The 14,014-nt window shown below is 35.6% G+C and overlaps 1 protein-coding gene across 6 annotated transcripts in view; it reads left to right on the top strand.

The window, feature by feature from the left end:
* The window catches only part of SNX13 (sorting nexin 13), a 116,909-nt gene that overhangs the window by 18,757 nt on the left and 84,138 nt on the right, over nucleotides 1–14,014 (top strand). Inside the window, exon 1 of one of the 6 annotated variants that reach the window (XM_055314529.1) lies at nucleotides 4,957–5,070. The exons of 4 other annotated variants lie outside the window; for them this stretch is intronic. In XM_055314529.1, the coding sequence (XP_055170504.1) occupies nucleotides 5,056–5,070 (15 nt within the window). In that variant the 5' untranslated portion in view covers nucleotides 4,957–5,055. Of the gene's footprint in view, nucleotides 1–4,956; nucleotides 5,071–10,045; nucleotides 10,066–14,014 lie in introns of those variants that run through there. One more of the 6 variants, XM_055314528.1, reaches the window with a different exon arrangement.

The raw sequence follows: 14,014 nt of genomic DNA, 5'->3' as shown, positions 1-14,014 counted from the left end.
ATTTGCAGCAGCTTCTGCCTTCGTCATCTCCACCTTTGCAATGTCATACTTCCTACTAAACATTTTAAAATCCTTATTTTTTTTTTAAAGATTTTATTTATCTATTCATGACATACACACACACACAGAGATAGGCAGAGACACAGGCAGAGGGAGAAGCAGGCTCTATGCAGGGAGCCTGACGTGGGACTCGATCCTGGGTCTCCAGGATCACGCCCCGGGGTGAAGGCGGTGCTAAACTGCTGGGCCACCGGGGCTGCCCTAAAATCCTTTTTTTTTTTTTTTATAATTTTTAATTTTTATTTATTTATGATGGGCACACAGTGAGAGAGAGAGGCAGAGACATAGGCAGAGGGTGAAGCAGGCTCCGTGCACCGGGAGCCTGACGTGGGATTCAATCCCGGGTCTCCAGGATCGCGCCCTGGGCCAAAGGCAAGCGCTAAACCACTGCGCCACCCAGGGATAATTAGACCTTGGCAATATACAAATACTGTCTATTTTTTCTTTAAGATTTTCCATATGCAAATCTGTTTTAAAGGACATGTGTGTTAAGCTATTTCCTCATTATTCCCATAATTTGACCAACTATTTTGTCTTGCTTTCCCAAAGAAGATGTTTCCTATATTCTACTTAAAGGTACAAATGTTATGAGGGGCTTTATGATCGTTGCTTGCTAGAAATAAATGTTAGTAATAGCATATTCATTTAAATATTTTAAGTGAATTGTTAATTGAATGCTAATAAAGTCAATTAGGAATATGGTATGTGAAAAAGTGGTATGTGCAATCTGAAAATAATAAAGAATTATTTGCAAAAAACTGTAATTTTTTTGTTAAAAAGATCACATGGTTCTTGAAAAGTAAACCAGTGCAGAAGCATATTTAGTAAAAAGTAAAAGTATTGTTTACTTTCTCCATTTTAAAAACTGTATTTACTTCCATGCCTTTCTTAATATTTAAACACATGAGAGAATTTTCATTAAACTTGAAAAAATTACTATTAAGGGAGTAATGTGAATTACCTTTTCCCGCTTTGATAAATTTCTGAGGTGTTTAATTTTTCCAATGATTTTTGTTTGGTGGTACACCTTAGACTGTTTCTTCCCTACACCCTGTAGATAGCAGTTGCTCAATGAATTGATTTGACACAGAAACCAAGGATAAGTAGACCTAAGTGTTAAGATGCCAGTTGATGATCAGAAAGGAAGACAGTGTTGAAGATTATTACTGGGGGGAAAAAAAATCTTGATTTATATAACCTTGATTTGATGATTGATCAGGATACTGTGCATTCAATGTATACTACTGAGAGCTTACCGTATGTGCCAAATGTTACACTTGGCACCAGGAATACATCCCTGAACAAAACATACACAATTTATGTCCTCATGAGACTTATAGCATATGGCATATATCAGAAAATAAACAAGCACTTTCAACATAATGTGATAAATGAAGATATTGGCAAGAGAGTGGTTGAAATGGTGAACCATGGAGTCCAATCTAGATAGTGAAGCGAATACAGAAGTGGGCTAAATAAGGAGAATGTACAAGAATCAAGTGTCTGCGACTCTGAATGACAAAAATAGATACAGTTGGTATAACTAATGTAGAGCTAGAAGATTGTAGTCAGAGAATAAGATGATTAATTTTCACATTTTCCACTCAGAGAAGACAAGGTGATGATGAGTGTGGTCTTACAATGGCTAAAGTGGAGTTGCACTGAAAGTTGGCAAATGTGAAATGTTAATGATAGTAAAAGTAGAGTGATGGATGGATTATCCATATGTATGCTAAATGATTCAAGGTTCTGTAGTACTTGGGATAGAGAAAAATGTTGTGTGCCATGTATCAGGAGGTTTTTTGTTTTGTTTTGCTTTTTTTGTATCAGGAGTTTTGAATTAACAATTAGGAGCATCTTGGAGATTAGTAGTTCCTACTTGTGACCATGTTGAAGTCACCTGGGGAATTTAACAAACTACTAATGTTCTTACCTTAATTTTGCTGCACCTTGGAAGTCCTCTAACAGCCAGCTGTCATCCCCAGCTAAATTCTGATTTAATTTCTATGTGGTGTACCCTGGGCAGTAGGACTTTAAAATTCCCCCAGTTAATTTCAAAATGCAGGAGTTGGACAGGGACGGGGATTCTTATAGGAAACTGACCGAGTTATAATTGGGACCATGACTCTGCATCAGAAAGTTGGAGTAAGTGATAAATGAAAAAATAAGCAGCCTTTCATAGGATCACTGGAGAAGCAGCTTTTACTTAAACAGTGAAGTTTTTGAGGATGTAGTTTTGTTTTACCGTGGAACAGAGTAAACCTAGAGGAGAGCTTTGGGTGGGAGGGAAGTAGTGGGAAGTTGGATAATGGAGGAAAAAGCATGAACAGTACAGTGGTTAGTGTACAGGAGAGTACTGGTAATTGAATAAATTTATCTTTTGGTAGTGACCAAAAATAACAGGGCATAGTGGGTTCAGAATTGATGTGAAAAAATACATTCATCAATTCCACAGTGGATGACAGTTAGAAATTGGGTGAATAGTTTTTTCAGGAATCAATTTTGACCTTGATGGGTTGAACATCATAGGACACGCTAGCCTTGTACCCCTCTCTTTGTTATGGGGTTTGGATTGATTAAGATTCATGGAGGAGAGATCCGGAGTTCTGGGCTGTTGTTCCACAGGTTAAGTGGTTAGAGGCCTGGTGTGTTGTTCTGACCCTGGCAGGTGGCAGCCTTGGAATGTCAAGACTTGGTCAGTTCTGCATAGTATGGTTCTGTGCACACGCTCTGTTGCTTATGCGCTAGTTTAGCACTCTGCTATACCTAACGCTGGCAAAGCCTTTACTATTTCTTTACTTTTACACTTCATACTTTTTAGGAACCATTGTAATTGTCCAGTTTCAGATTTGTGAGCCACTATTTATGGGTTTAATTTTTTCCCCAATGTGAAAGAATTGGAGTAGACTTAGAAGTAGTGAAAAAGGGCTATATTATAACACAGGCAAACTTCCCTTATTTATGCATTAGAATTCTAAGTATGGAGAGATGAAGTGAGTTTCACAAAGTAAACACTCAGCTTAACTAAAGTATAAACTGTATATGGACCTAGAAATTTATAATTGTTAAACTGATTCAAATTTGTTGCAAGAATAAATGGGTTAATTGCAGCTCATTTTTATTTTATTATTTTATTTAATTTTATTTATTTTATTTTTTGCAGCTCATTTTTATTAATTTGACATGTAACTTGATTTTCTTGCACTGTTAAACTTGGAAAATGTGATAGACCTCCCTGTCAACAGTGCAGCAAGTTTATTTTTCTTTTAAAATTTAAGCTTTTTAAAGTATACTACTTGCAGTCTGAAAGAGCTACCCTAGTTTGCAAATGTACTATGAAATTACTTTTGAATGAAGCGTTCATTCAAAACATTCTAAAAATTTTTCAGTACATTTTTGGTCAAAGTGAGGTAAGTAGTAATGTAGTAAACGTAATAGCTTGATGTAGTGATAAGAAAATTGTATACTAAGTGGAAAACAAGACTTTTTGCATAATTATAGCGTATCATGTTAACTAGTAATTAAAACCCATGTGCTTTTACTAAGCAAAATATATGTCATAATTACAGCTTTTATGCTTTGTTTAATTAGATGATTTTGTATACAGTGACCTTATTTCATATGCATTTGAATTATGAAACTCATTTTTTGAGGCTATGACACCAAGTAGATGAAGCCTATGATATGATAGGTCATGGGAACAACAGCTGGGTTGTGACATGCATTTTTATATTTTTTGTATTTATAGTTTTTAGATGTACTTAGCAAGGTGAAAATTGAGGCACAATTATGCTAAACAGTGCCTGATTTCCTTTTCTCTTTTTGGATTGCATTTATCAACTTACCTGATGTTTAGGTGGATATGAAAGGTACCCTTTGTTCTAAAACTCAGTTGATATTTATTTAAAAACTACACAGCAAGTCAGTTGTAGCAGTCACCTGTGGCCACATCTCATAGTTTAGTATTAACAATACAGATTTAGATGATTCATGGGAATGTTAAGATTTTTCTTTGGCTGTGACAGCTGACATCTTTTGGCTTAAAATTTCTAGACAAAGGGCAGCCCGGGTGGCTCAGCGGTTTAGCGCCACCTTCAGCCCAGGGTGTGATCCTGGAGACCCAGGATCGAGTCCCCCGTCGAGCTCCCTGCATGGAGCCTGCTTCTCCCTCTGCTTGTGTCTCTGCCTCTCCCTTTCTGTATGTCTCTCATGAATAAATAAATAAAATCTTTAAACAAAAAATTTCTAGACTAAAATTATTTCTACTCTGCTGTATGGTGGGAAATTCTGATAACTCAGGTCAACATTTGTTATGTTGGAATATATCCAAAGCTGTTTCCTGAGGAAACCTTTGGCTTTGCTTATTTGTCTTTGGTATTTTCTGCCACCTTATGAAAGTAGGGTTGAGAATATGTGTTACTCTCTTTAATTTTTATGGCTTATCTGATTTTTAGTGTGTGTGTATTAAGTCTAAATCAGAAATATAGGTAACCAACATATAGTGATCTCAGGCTATATGATACACAGTACCTCCCAAAGCCCAAAAGAATTGATATTGGGGCAAAATCCCCAAGAGTTCATTTAATCCAACCTTTCTTCTAGATTCTCTTTCATCTATTTTTGTTTATAATTGTGGTTAGATTTTCTAATTTCTGCCCTTAGATATAGTTTAGATATAGTTTATAGACTGCTAGGAAACTGTAATCTTAGAACACATTAGTTTTACTCTTTGCAGAATTGCCTTCATTGAATTGACTTTTAATGTTTATGTCCATTTCTGTTTAGTTGTTACAAGAAGCAATTTTGTTAAACTTTCTAATGACTTTCCTGCACAACTGTTGTTGAGAACATTAACCAATACTTCCTGCTTTGTTTTTCAGATAAATTCCTATATGATACAATTCTTTAAAAATTCAGAGCTGCAGATATAGAGCACCAGTTAAATGAGAGAAACCTTGGATATCATCTGTTTCCAACCTGTTTACAGATGAAGAAATGAGGCTCAGAGAGGTCAGCTATAAGTAGCTGGCCTAGAACCCGGGTCTAGAAATTGTGTCTTCTAACAACTGACCCAGTTTTTTTTTTTTTTTTAATTTTTAAAAAATTGAGATGAAATTGACATAACAGAGTTAACCATTTTAAAGTGAATAGTTAATTGGCATTTAGTACAATCACAGTGTTGTTGTAACGACCACCTCTATCTGGTTCCAAAATGTTTTCATCACCCCCAAAAAGAAGACTATATATTCATTACAGTTGCTCCCCATTACAGATCCCAGGGGTTGGCATCTGCCATTCTGCATTCTGTCTCTATGGATTTATCTATTCTGGATATTTCATATAAATGGAATCATATGATATTTGACAGTGTGTGTCTGGCATCTTTCATTTAGTATAATGTATCCATGTTGTGGCATATGTCAGTACCTCATTCCTTTTTATGGCTGAATAATACTCTATTATATGTTCATACACAATTTGTTTACCCATTCATTTGTTGATGGAAATTTAGGGTACTTCCACCTTTTGGCTATTATGAATAGTGGTGATATGAATATATATGTGCATGTATTTGAATTTTCAGTCTTCTGGGGTATATACCTAGAAGTGAAATTTCTGGGTTGTATGGTAACTGTTTCATATTGGGCCCTACCATTTTACATTACTGTTGTGTATTTGCTTGTTTGGTAAGATCATAGTGGCTTGAAAAAGAAAATGAAACAAAGATCAGTTTCATTTTTTTTTTTTAAAGGTATGAGCTCTTACTTGATTTGTCTTTTGCAATAGATTTTCAACCATATTTATCTCTTTTTCTCCAGTGGTTTCTTGATTTATTGAATTTAATTTTGGTTCTTTTCCTTCAAACTATGTTGAAATTGTTCTCCTTTATTTCTTTTCCCTTACAAATTTATGTTCTTAGAACCTATGAGAATGATTTTAGAAGCCTAAGTAAATGTCAACTTATTATCATTTATTTGTCAAAATAATGTAAAAGTAGTCAAAAAGAAGAAATAACACATATAGTTGGGTACTTTCAAGGAGTATTTATAGATTTTAATGGATTGAAGTGCAGATCAGATTTTTGTCTTCCACTTGTGTTTTGGGGATTAATTGACAGGGTTTGGCAATTTGTTTTTGTATCTCAAAAATTTTGAGGCCGTCCTATCACTTTAATGTCTTTATTAGAACAATGCCTTGAATTCTACCCAATAGATGAATTTTTTAGAGCATTTTAAGTAAATGCTTAAGATAGGTTAGTCATCAAATCTCAAGTTTTTGAGGTAAGGCTGATTTTGATTTAGTTGGACTAAATAATGACCCTCTGTCATTATTAAAGTCTGCCTTTTTTTTTTTTCAATATCTTATTTTTTTGTTTGGTTTTAATCATAAAAAGTCCCTTACTAAATTATCTATTTGCCAAGAAAGAAAGAAAAGTTAAGCTAATGTCAACTCTAGAATACCTAATTGAGTTTTCCTGTTAACAGAGAAAACAACTTACTCCAATTAAGAGTATAAACCTATACTTATAGTCCTTGAGGAAAGAATTTGAAGGTCATTATTTTTTTACTTTAGTTTTAGAAGCTAGAGATTTAACAGGTATATAGAATGCATATATTTGGCTTTATGAAAAGTATTAGGTATATTAGACTTTTTAAAAAAATGTGCAAAGCACAGAGGGATTCTGGAATTACCTTAGATGACAAGAATTTTCTTATAAGGGTACTTGGTGAACTCAGTAAAACAAGAGCTTTGTTACTTTGTTAGATAGCCATGTTTGACAATAGAACAGAAATGGCTAGCCTTTCCTGGTTAGATACCTGGTGACCTTGTGACCTTTAGCATCAGACTTTTGTTAATTCCTGTGCTACTGCTTTGCTTACTGTTTTACCACTACTTTTATCCCCCTTAGCACCAACTGACAGTCTCAAGAGAAGATCTTATTGGTTAGATGAGAGTCACTATTTTCTCTAGGCCACTTAAGTTATTTGATAGAGGTTTTCTGTCAGGCCATGTCACAGAACAGCTATCAAAATCCACCTTTATAGCTGTCTGTGGTCCATGGTGGGGGTGATTTATGTGACTCGGAGCATTGTGCTCTTTCCTAAGGAAACCCTCAGAAGATTGTCTAAAGTATGGTAGGCAGGCAGGCATTTTTGAGAAAAGTCCAAGAAGGGAGGCAGTGTATCAGGTGAGTACCTTGCTTGTCTTGAAAGGAAGTTTTACACTTTGATAGTTACATTTGCTTTAGGTTGCTGCTTTATGGGTTTCTGGGATCTTAGGAGAAAGCCATTTTATTACTCCTGAGCTTGTATCTTTCACATCGTTAGAAAAATTCACAAGGGACTTCCAAAGGGTTGCTTTAAGAGTATATATATCTTTGAATTTGTTGTATATGTACACATGTACACACCCCTCATGCTGTCATTGCAAGTTAGTTTTTAAAGGATTTAAGTATAGGAGGTCTATAATCCAATTCTGTCTTTTCAAAGTAAGTAAACAAAAGTTGAGAGACATTTTGATTGCCAAGATTTGCATGATGTTAGAGCAGAGCTATGATTAGAAACCAGAATTCCTACTTCTGTGTTAAAGTGTGTAGTGCCTATTTAGTGATTTAGAAAAACAAAAACAGCTTCCGTTTTTCTGGCATTTATCTAATCTTGTTTAGGACTTTCCAGTTGGGAATCTTGATTGTAAGGAACAACAGTATATCTCCATTACCTCACATAAAAAGGAGAATTCAGGGGAGTAAAATGGAATGCAGCTGGTCCTGTGGGAAATAAAAAGCTAGTCTCAACTTTCTCTGTTTCTCTCCCCTTCTTCCTCTCTCTCTCTTATAACTTGTTTCCCCCCCTCCTCCCCACTTCTGTTTCTCTCTCCCTTCCTCCCATTTTTTCTTTCTCTTACAGGTAACCACAAAGTCTCTCATCTCAGCTTTTGAGAATGTATTTGCTTCATTTTCAGTTTTTCTCTCAAAAGGCTTCCTTATGTGTTGGCGTATATGCCCCTTAAAGTGGCCACCCAGCATGTACATATTCTTTTTTTAGGTTCATTGCCCACCATTGGCTGGCTACAATTTGTACCTTTTCAGGTTACTGAGAGCCTAGCTTAGATCACTGATGGAACCAGGTCTCACAACGTATACATTGTCTGCTAAACAATAAGTTAACTTCCTTTGGGTTAGGTGTACACATAACTGGTCTAGACCAGGGTGAGGTTAGGGGAGGGAAAAGTAGATAGGATAGTATGATTCTTGGGGCTGTGGATGAGAGGATGGGATAGGCAGATGAAATCTGCCTTTTACGTATATAACAATTACTGTTTTTATATTTCAAACAAAGACTGGTTTGTTTTATAAACTCCTAAGTAGATCTTGTCTTTGGATGGCAAAGACTGAACAGATCTTAACATGGAATATCATATTCTATACGTTAGTGCATTGCTAAGTTCATTAATTGTAAACAAATCTCTGAAGTGATAACTCTCAAGTTATCACTTCTAGATACAGGCTTCTAGGGAATATTTTTTTAGCCCCCCCCTTTTTGGTCAGATTGTTTATTATATTACAGAAGGAGTCTCCTTCTGAATTCATTCATGTATTCATGCACATCACAGACTCTTTGAGTTGTATTATATTCCAGGAATTTTGCTACCTATGGGGAGATGAAGTTGAACATGGTATGTTCCTGTCCTTGGGAACAGCTGTCCCTCTTGCAGTTAATTAGAGGTCTAGCTGTCTTTTGTACCTTTGAGCCCTTCATCTACTGCTCATTGAGTCATATCTACCTCACTTGTACTCTTTTCACTAGATCTTTCCCTGAAGCCTGATATACTATAAATCTCTTACTACTCTTTCCTAAACTTACTGCAGTGTGGTTCTATGTTGCCACTCTGGTGATGCTGCTCTCAGTAAAATCATCAGTTACCTTCTAGTTGTCAAGTCTGCTGGACATTTAGTAGTTTTTATATTATTGAATTATTTTCCAATTTTTGGATACTACTGATTACTTCATTCTTTTAGGTTCTGGGACTTTTAGGTTCTGGGACCTCTTTTAGGTTCTGGGACTCCACCCATTCCTGGTTCTTTTTATACCTTCTCAATCATCTTCATGGGCTTTGTTTTTCTTTCTCTGCCCCTTAAAATATTGCTGTTACCAGTATTTTATTCTTGACTTGCTGATCTCTTCCTGCTCTGCTTCATTGGCAATAACTTCAAATTCTCTATCTCTAGCCGGAGTATTCTCTTGAAAATAAGTTGTATTACCATATCCAGTTGCTTGCTGGCTACTCTCACCCTTGAAATCTTGTATATTACCCGTAACACGCCCCTTAGTGAACTTGACTCCATCCACAAAACAAAACCGTAAACACAGTGTCCCCCAACTCTGTTGGGTGACTAGCTGTTTAGTCAGTTATTACTCAAGCTTAAAAAGCTATGGTGATGGCTCTCTTTTTTGTTTTCCCACTTTTGATGACATAGTTGTCGATCAGTATTTTGCATCTTTAAAACAGCTGTGACGTTATGATGATATGCTGTATCTTAGACTTAAAATCGGATAAACCTTAAACCAAATGTTGGTACTGTGGCAATACTGAAGAGTTACTGGCTCATTTTCGTGGGAGTTGTTGCCTTGCAGAGATATAATTCCACTGATTCCAAACTTTTCATTTTTTAAGAAAAGCCAGAAATCCTGATTTGTCTGTGGTATGTTAAATGTTTATTCAGAATTAAAAAAAAAATACTATGTTGGCGAAATAAAATCCACTAGTTTTTGATCCCTTTCTTAAAACTTAAATTCTTCATAACAGAGATCAACCAGCATCACAAACTGAGATATTTGAGACGTGTTTTGTTCTGTCGCATACAAGGGTAAGAGAGGAAACTTGACTGAAAGCCACAGGAGACTATGGTGGCAAAGGAGACAGGCTCCATCCCTTGATTTGGAAGATTGAATAAAAATTGATTGGGTCATGAAGTCAAATAGGCTGAGACTTATCTCATCTGCAGTAAGTATCCTGATAGTGTATTCTTGTTATCCTCAGCTCCTTAGTTGCTGAGGTCTTGATCCTGGATACCATGATCAGTTAGGGAAGATATTTTTCTGTTATTTTATCCTGCCTATTTAAGCACAGCATTAAAACATCCTCTCCTCTCTCTGTCTGTCCCTTTGTTTCTGTCTTTCTCTCTTACCCTCCATCACTCTGTTGTTTTGTCCCAAGAATACAACCCATATAAATAATGTTTCATCAGTTTCAAGTTCAGAACACCTGATTTACTAAATTATCTCAGGGTGTGATTTGTTAGGGCTTACTGTATTATCCTGATTTATTTATTTTTGTTGAGTCAACTTTTATAGGAAGTGTCCTACTCATTCCATGGGAAAATCAGGGAGACTTATTCGAACTGACCTTTGGCTTTTCTGTTTGTTCTTTGTGGGAGTGAGGAGTAATGATTCTTAGAGTGCAAGTTTCATAGTTTTGATTGTGTGTTTTAGCAACAGCTTTTCCTTGTAAATAAATTGCATTTCTATAAAAATTAGATCTTACAGTTAAAAGTTATATTTAAAAAAGATGCCACAAGAGGTTAGAATGTGTTTATTAATTCTTGATTTCATTGGCTTTTGAGCATATCAGATTTGATTATGAGAGATTTTTATACACTAGGTGCCCCTGATTAAAGGAAGTGTGATTTTCTTTAGGTGGAGAGAGGAGTTGAAGTGGAATTAGTTGAAGTATGTGCTAATGTATTATATCACCTAAAATCTTGATCATCTAATAATTTTCCATAATTATGTGATAAGTATATCTTATGTTTGTAGTTTCTCTTAGGTTTTCTATATCAGACTCATTGCTCTCTAGTTCCCTGGAGTAAGATGAGAGATTATGAAATCTATGAAATGAATCACGACCTGAGCCAAAGGCAGATGCTAAACCACTGAGCCACCCAGGCACCCTATGAAATGAGTCTTAACATTTAATTTTAATATCATGTAAAAATAGTTTTGTGGGGTTTTTTTTACATTTTATTAAGAGGAGAATGAATTTTGGGCTGTTTGACTTTCAGCATTTCTTCTTTTGGGCATTGATATGGTTGACTGTTTATATAGTTTATCATAATAAACTATTATACATGACTGGTGCCAACTTGTTATCATTTTCTCCCTTTGTAAAATCTTTTTGTGGGACACTTGGGTGGCTCAGCGGTTGAGTGCGTCTGCCTTCAGCTCAGGGCGTGATCCTGGGGTAGCAGGATCAAGTCCCACAGTGGGCTCCCTGCGTGGAATCTGCTTCTCCCTCTGTCTATGTCTCTGCCTCTCTCTTTCTGTGTCTCTCATGAATAAATAAATAAAATCCTAAAAAAAAAATCTTTTTGTGCTTGTCATTACTTGTATGTAGTTTTTAAAAGACTTTTTGGGTAGCAGATTTCAATTTACAACAAAATTTAGAGGAAAGTACTAAGATTTCCCATTTACCCCCCCCATATATGCATAGTCTCCCTTATATATCACTCATATGAATAGTGATATTTTTCTTGTTGAGGCTGAACTTCTATTGACATATGATAATCAACCAAAGTCCATAGTTTACCTTGGAGTCCACCCTTGTTGGTGTTATGTATTTGGTGAGTTTGAGCAGAAGTATAATATCTTATATCCATCATAATACCACACAGGGTATTTTCAGTCCCATAAAAATTCTCTGTACTCTAACCTATTCATCTCCCCATCTTGTCCCCTCCCACCCTCCACCAACCACTGATCTTTTTATTGTCTCCATAGTTTTGCCTTTTCCAGAATGTTATTATATAGTTGGACTCATATCGTGTGTAACCTTTTTACATTAGCTTCTTTTACTTTGTAATATGCATTTAAGGTTCTCCGTGTCCTTTCATGGCTAGGTAGCTCATTTCTTTTTAGTGCTGAATCATACTCCGTTGTCTGGATATACCACAGTTTATTTATCCACTCACCTACTTTAGGACCATCTTGGTTGTTTCTAAGTTTTGGAATTTATGAATAAAGCTGCTGTAACCATTTATTTTCAGGTTTTTGTGTGGACATGTCTTCAGTCCCTTTGGGTAAATACCAAGGAATGTGATTGGTGGATCATACCATAAAAGTATAGTTAGTTTTGTAAGAAGTTGCAAAATTGTCTTTCAGAATGCCACTTTACATTTCCACCAGCAATGTATGAGAAGTCCTGTTGTTGAGTCCTTGTCAGTGTTCTGGATTTTGCCATTTTGATAGATGTGTAGTGGTATCTCATTTTGGCTTTAACTTACATCTTCCTGGTGATATATGTGGAATATCCTCTTATATGCTTACTTGCGATCAATGTATCTTCTTCGGGAAGGTGTCTATTATAGTCTTTGGCCCATTTTTAGGGTTGTTATTTTGCGTTTTAAGAGTTCAAAAGAGTTTAACTCCTTTTCACATGTGTCTTGTGCACATATTTTCTCCTAATCGTGGCTGATCTTTTACTTATCATGATAATGTCTTTCATCAAGTGGAAGTTTTTAATTTTAATGAAGTGTAGCTTATTAATTACTTCTTAAATGGATGGTCTTTGGTGTTATAGGTAAAAAGGCATCACCATAGTCAAGATCATTTAAGTTTTCTCCTATGTTATCTTATGAAGTATTACAGTTTTGTCTTTTACTTTCATATCAGGTCTGTGATCTATTTTGAGTTCATTTTTATGACAGTTCTAAGATCTGTCTTAGATTCACTTTTTTTTTTTTTTTTACGTGTGGATGTTTGTTTTTTCTAGCATTATTTGTTGAAAAGAATGTCTTTGATTACATGTAGTTTTTTGGAAATTCTTAAATGGTGCATTTATCCCTAACAGCTTACTTTGTTACCGTTTATAAGTGGAATCTTTAAATAAATTTAGACATAAAAATATACATAGCCTTGAACATTGGTCTTAAGTTCAGTAAACAAATGATATTCTCTGTTCTACTTTTTGTCAGAGTACTTTCTCTGTAGCACACTCTTGAATAACCTTAGCATTGTGAATCTTTGTTCACTTGGATTTTTTATTTTTGGAAATTACCAGAACTTTAATAAAGTTTGTAATCAGTTTTGGATGGTACCATTTTTTTTTAAAGATTTATTTATTTATTCATGAGAGACACAGACTGAGAGAGAGAGGCAGAGACACAGGCAGAGGGAGAAGCAGGCTCCTCACAGGGAGCCCGATGTGGGGCTCGATCCTCGATCCCAGGATCATGACCTGAGCTGATGGCAGGCGCCCAACCGCTGAGCCACCCAGGCATCCATTTTGGTGGAAAAAAGTGGGTAACTGTAAAGAGAAGAGATTATTTTGAGTGCAAAATTGCCTGTAGAAGACTCAAAGGAGTTTGAATACTTTTTAAGCTCTGGAGGCTTTATCTTTTTTCTATTCCTAAACATTTTGTTAATCTTTTTACTGTGACACCACATTTTTATGTTATCATTACATGTGTATTTTACTTATTTAATTGCTGAACATATTGAGGCCAGAAACTGATTCATCTTTGTATAATTTATAACAAATACATTGCTACTTAATTGTTACAGGATCATATGAAACCCCCCCAAATAATTATTTTGAAGAACAGTAATTCTTATATAAAATGTACACATAGCCACACATAAAGTAGCATATTAAGACTCATGACTTAGTTTATTTATTGAGAGACAGAGAGAGAGAGAGAGAGTAAGAGAATACCAACCAAGCTTCATGCCCAGTGTGGAGCCCAGTGCAGGGCTTGATCTCACATCCTTGAGATCATGACCTTATCTGAAATCAAGAGTCAGACGCTTAAATGAACCACCTAGGCATACCTTCATTTCATAATTAAAAGAATCTTTTTCTTACTTGAATAACCAAGTGTATATTGCTTTATTATGAACTAATAATAGAAAATTTTTAATCCCAGGTTAATTCCTGGGGTGTAAACACGGAGCATGTT

The sequence above is a fragment of the Nyctereutes procyonoides genome, unplaced genomic scaffold (assembly GCF_905146905.1).
Source record: "Nyctereutes procyonoides isolate TBG_1078 unplaced genomic scaffold, NYPRO_anot_genome, whole genome shotgun sequence".
NCBI classification, from domain to species: Eukaryota; Metazoa; Chordata; class Mammalia; order Carnivora; family Canidae; genus Nyctereutes; species Nyctereutes procyonoides.
This window is presented reverse-complemented; position numbering and strand designations above follow the sequence as displayed.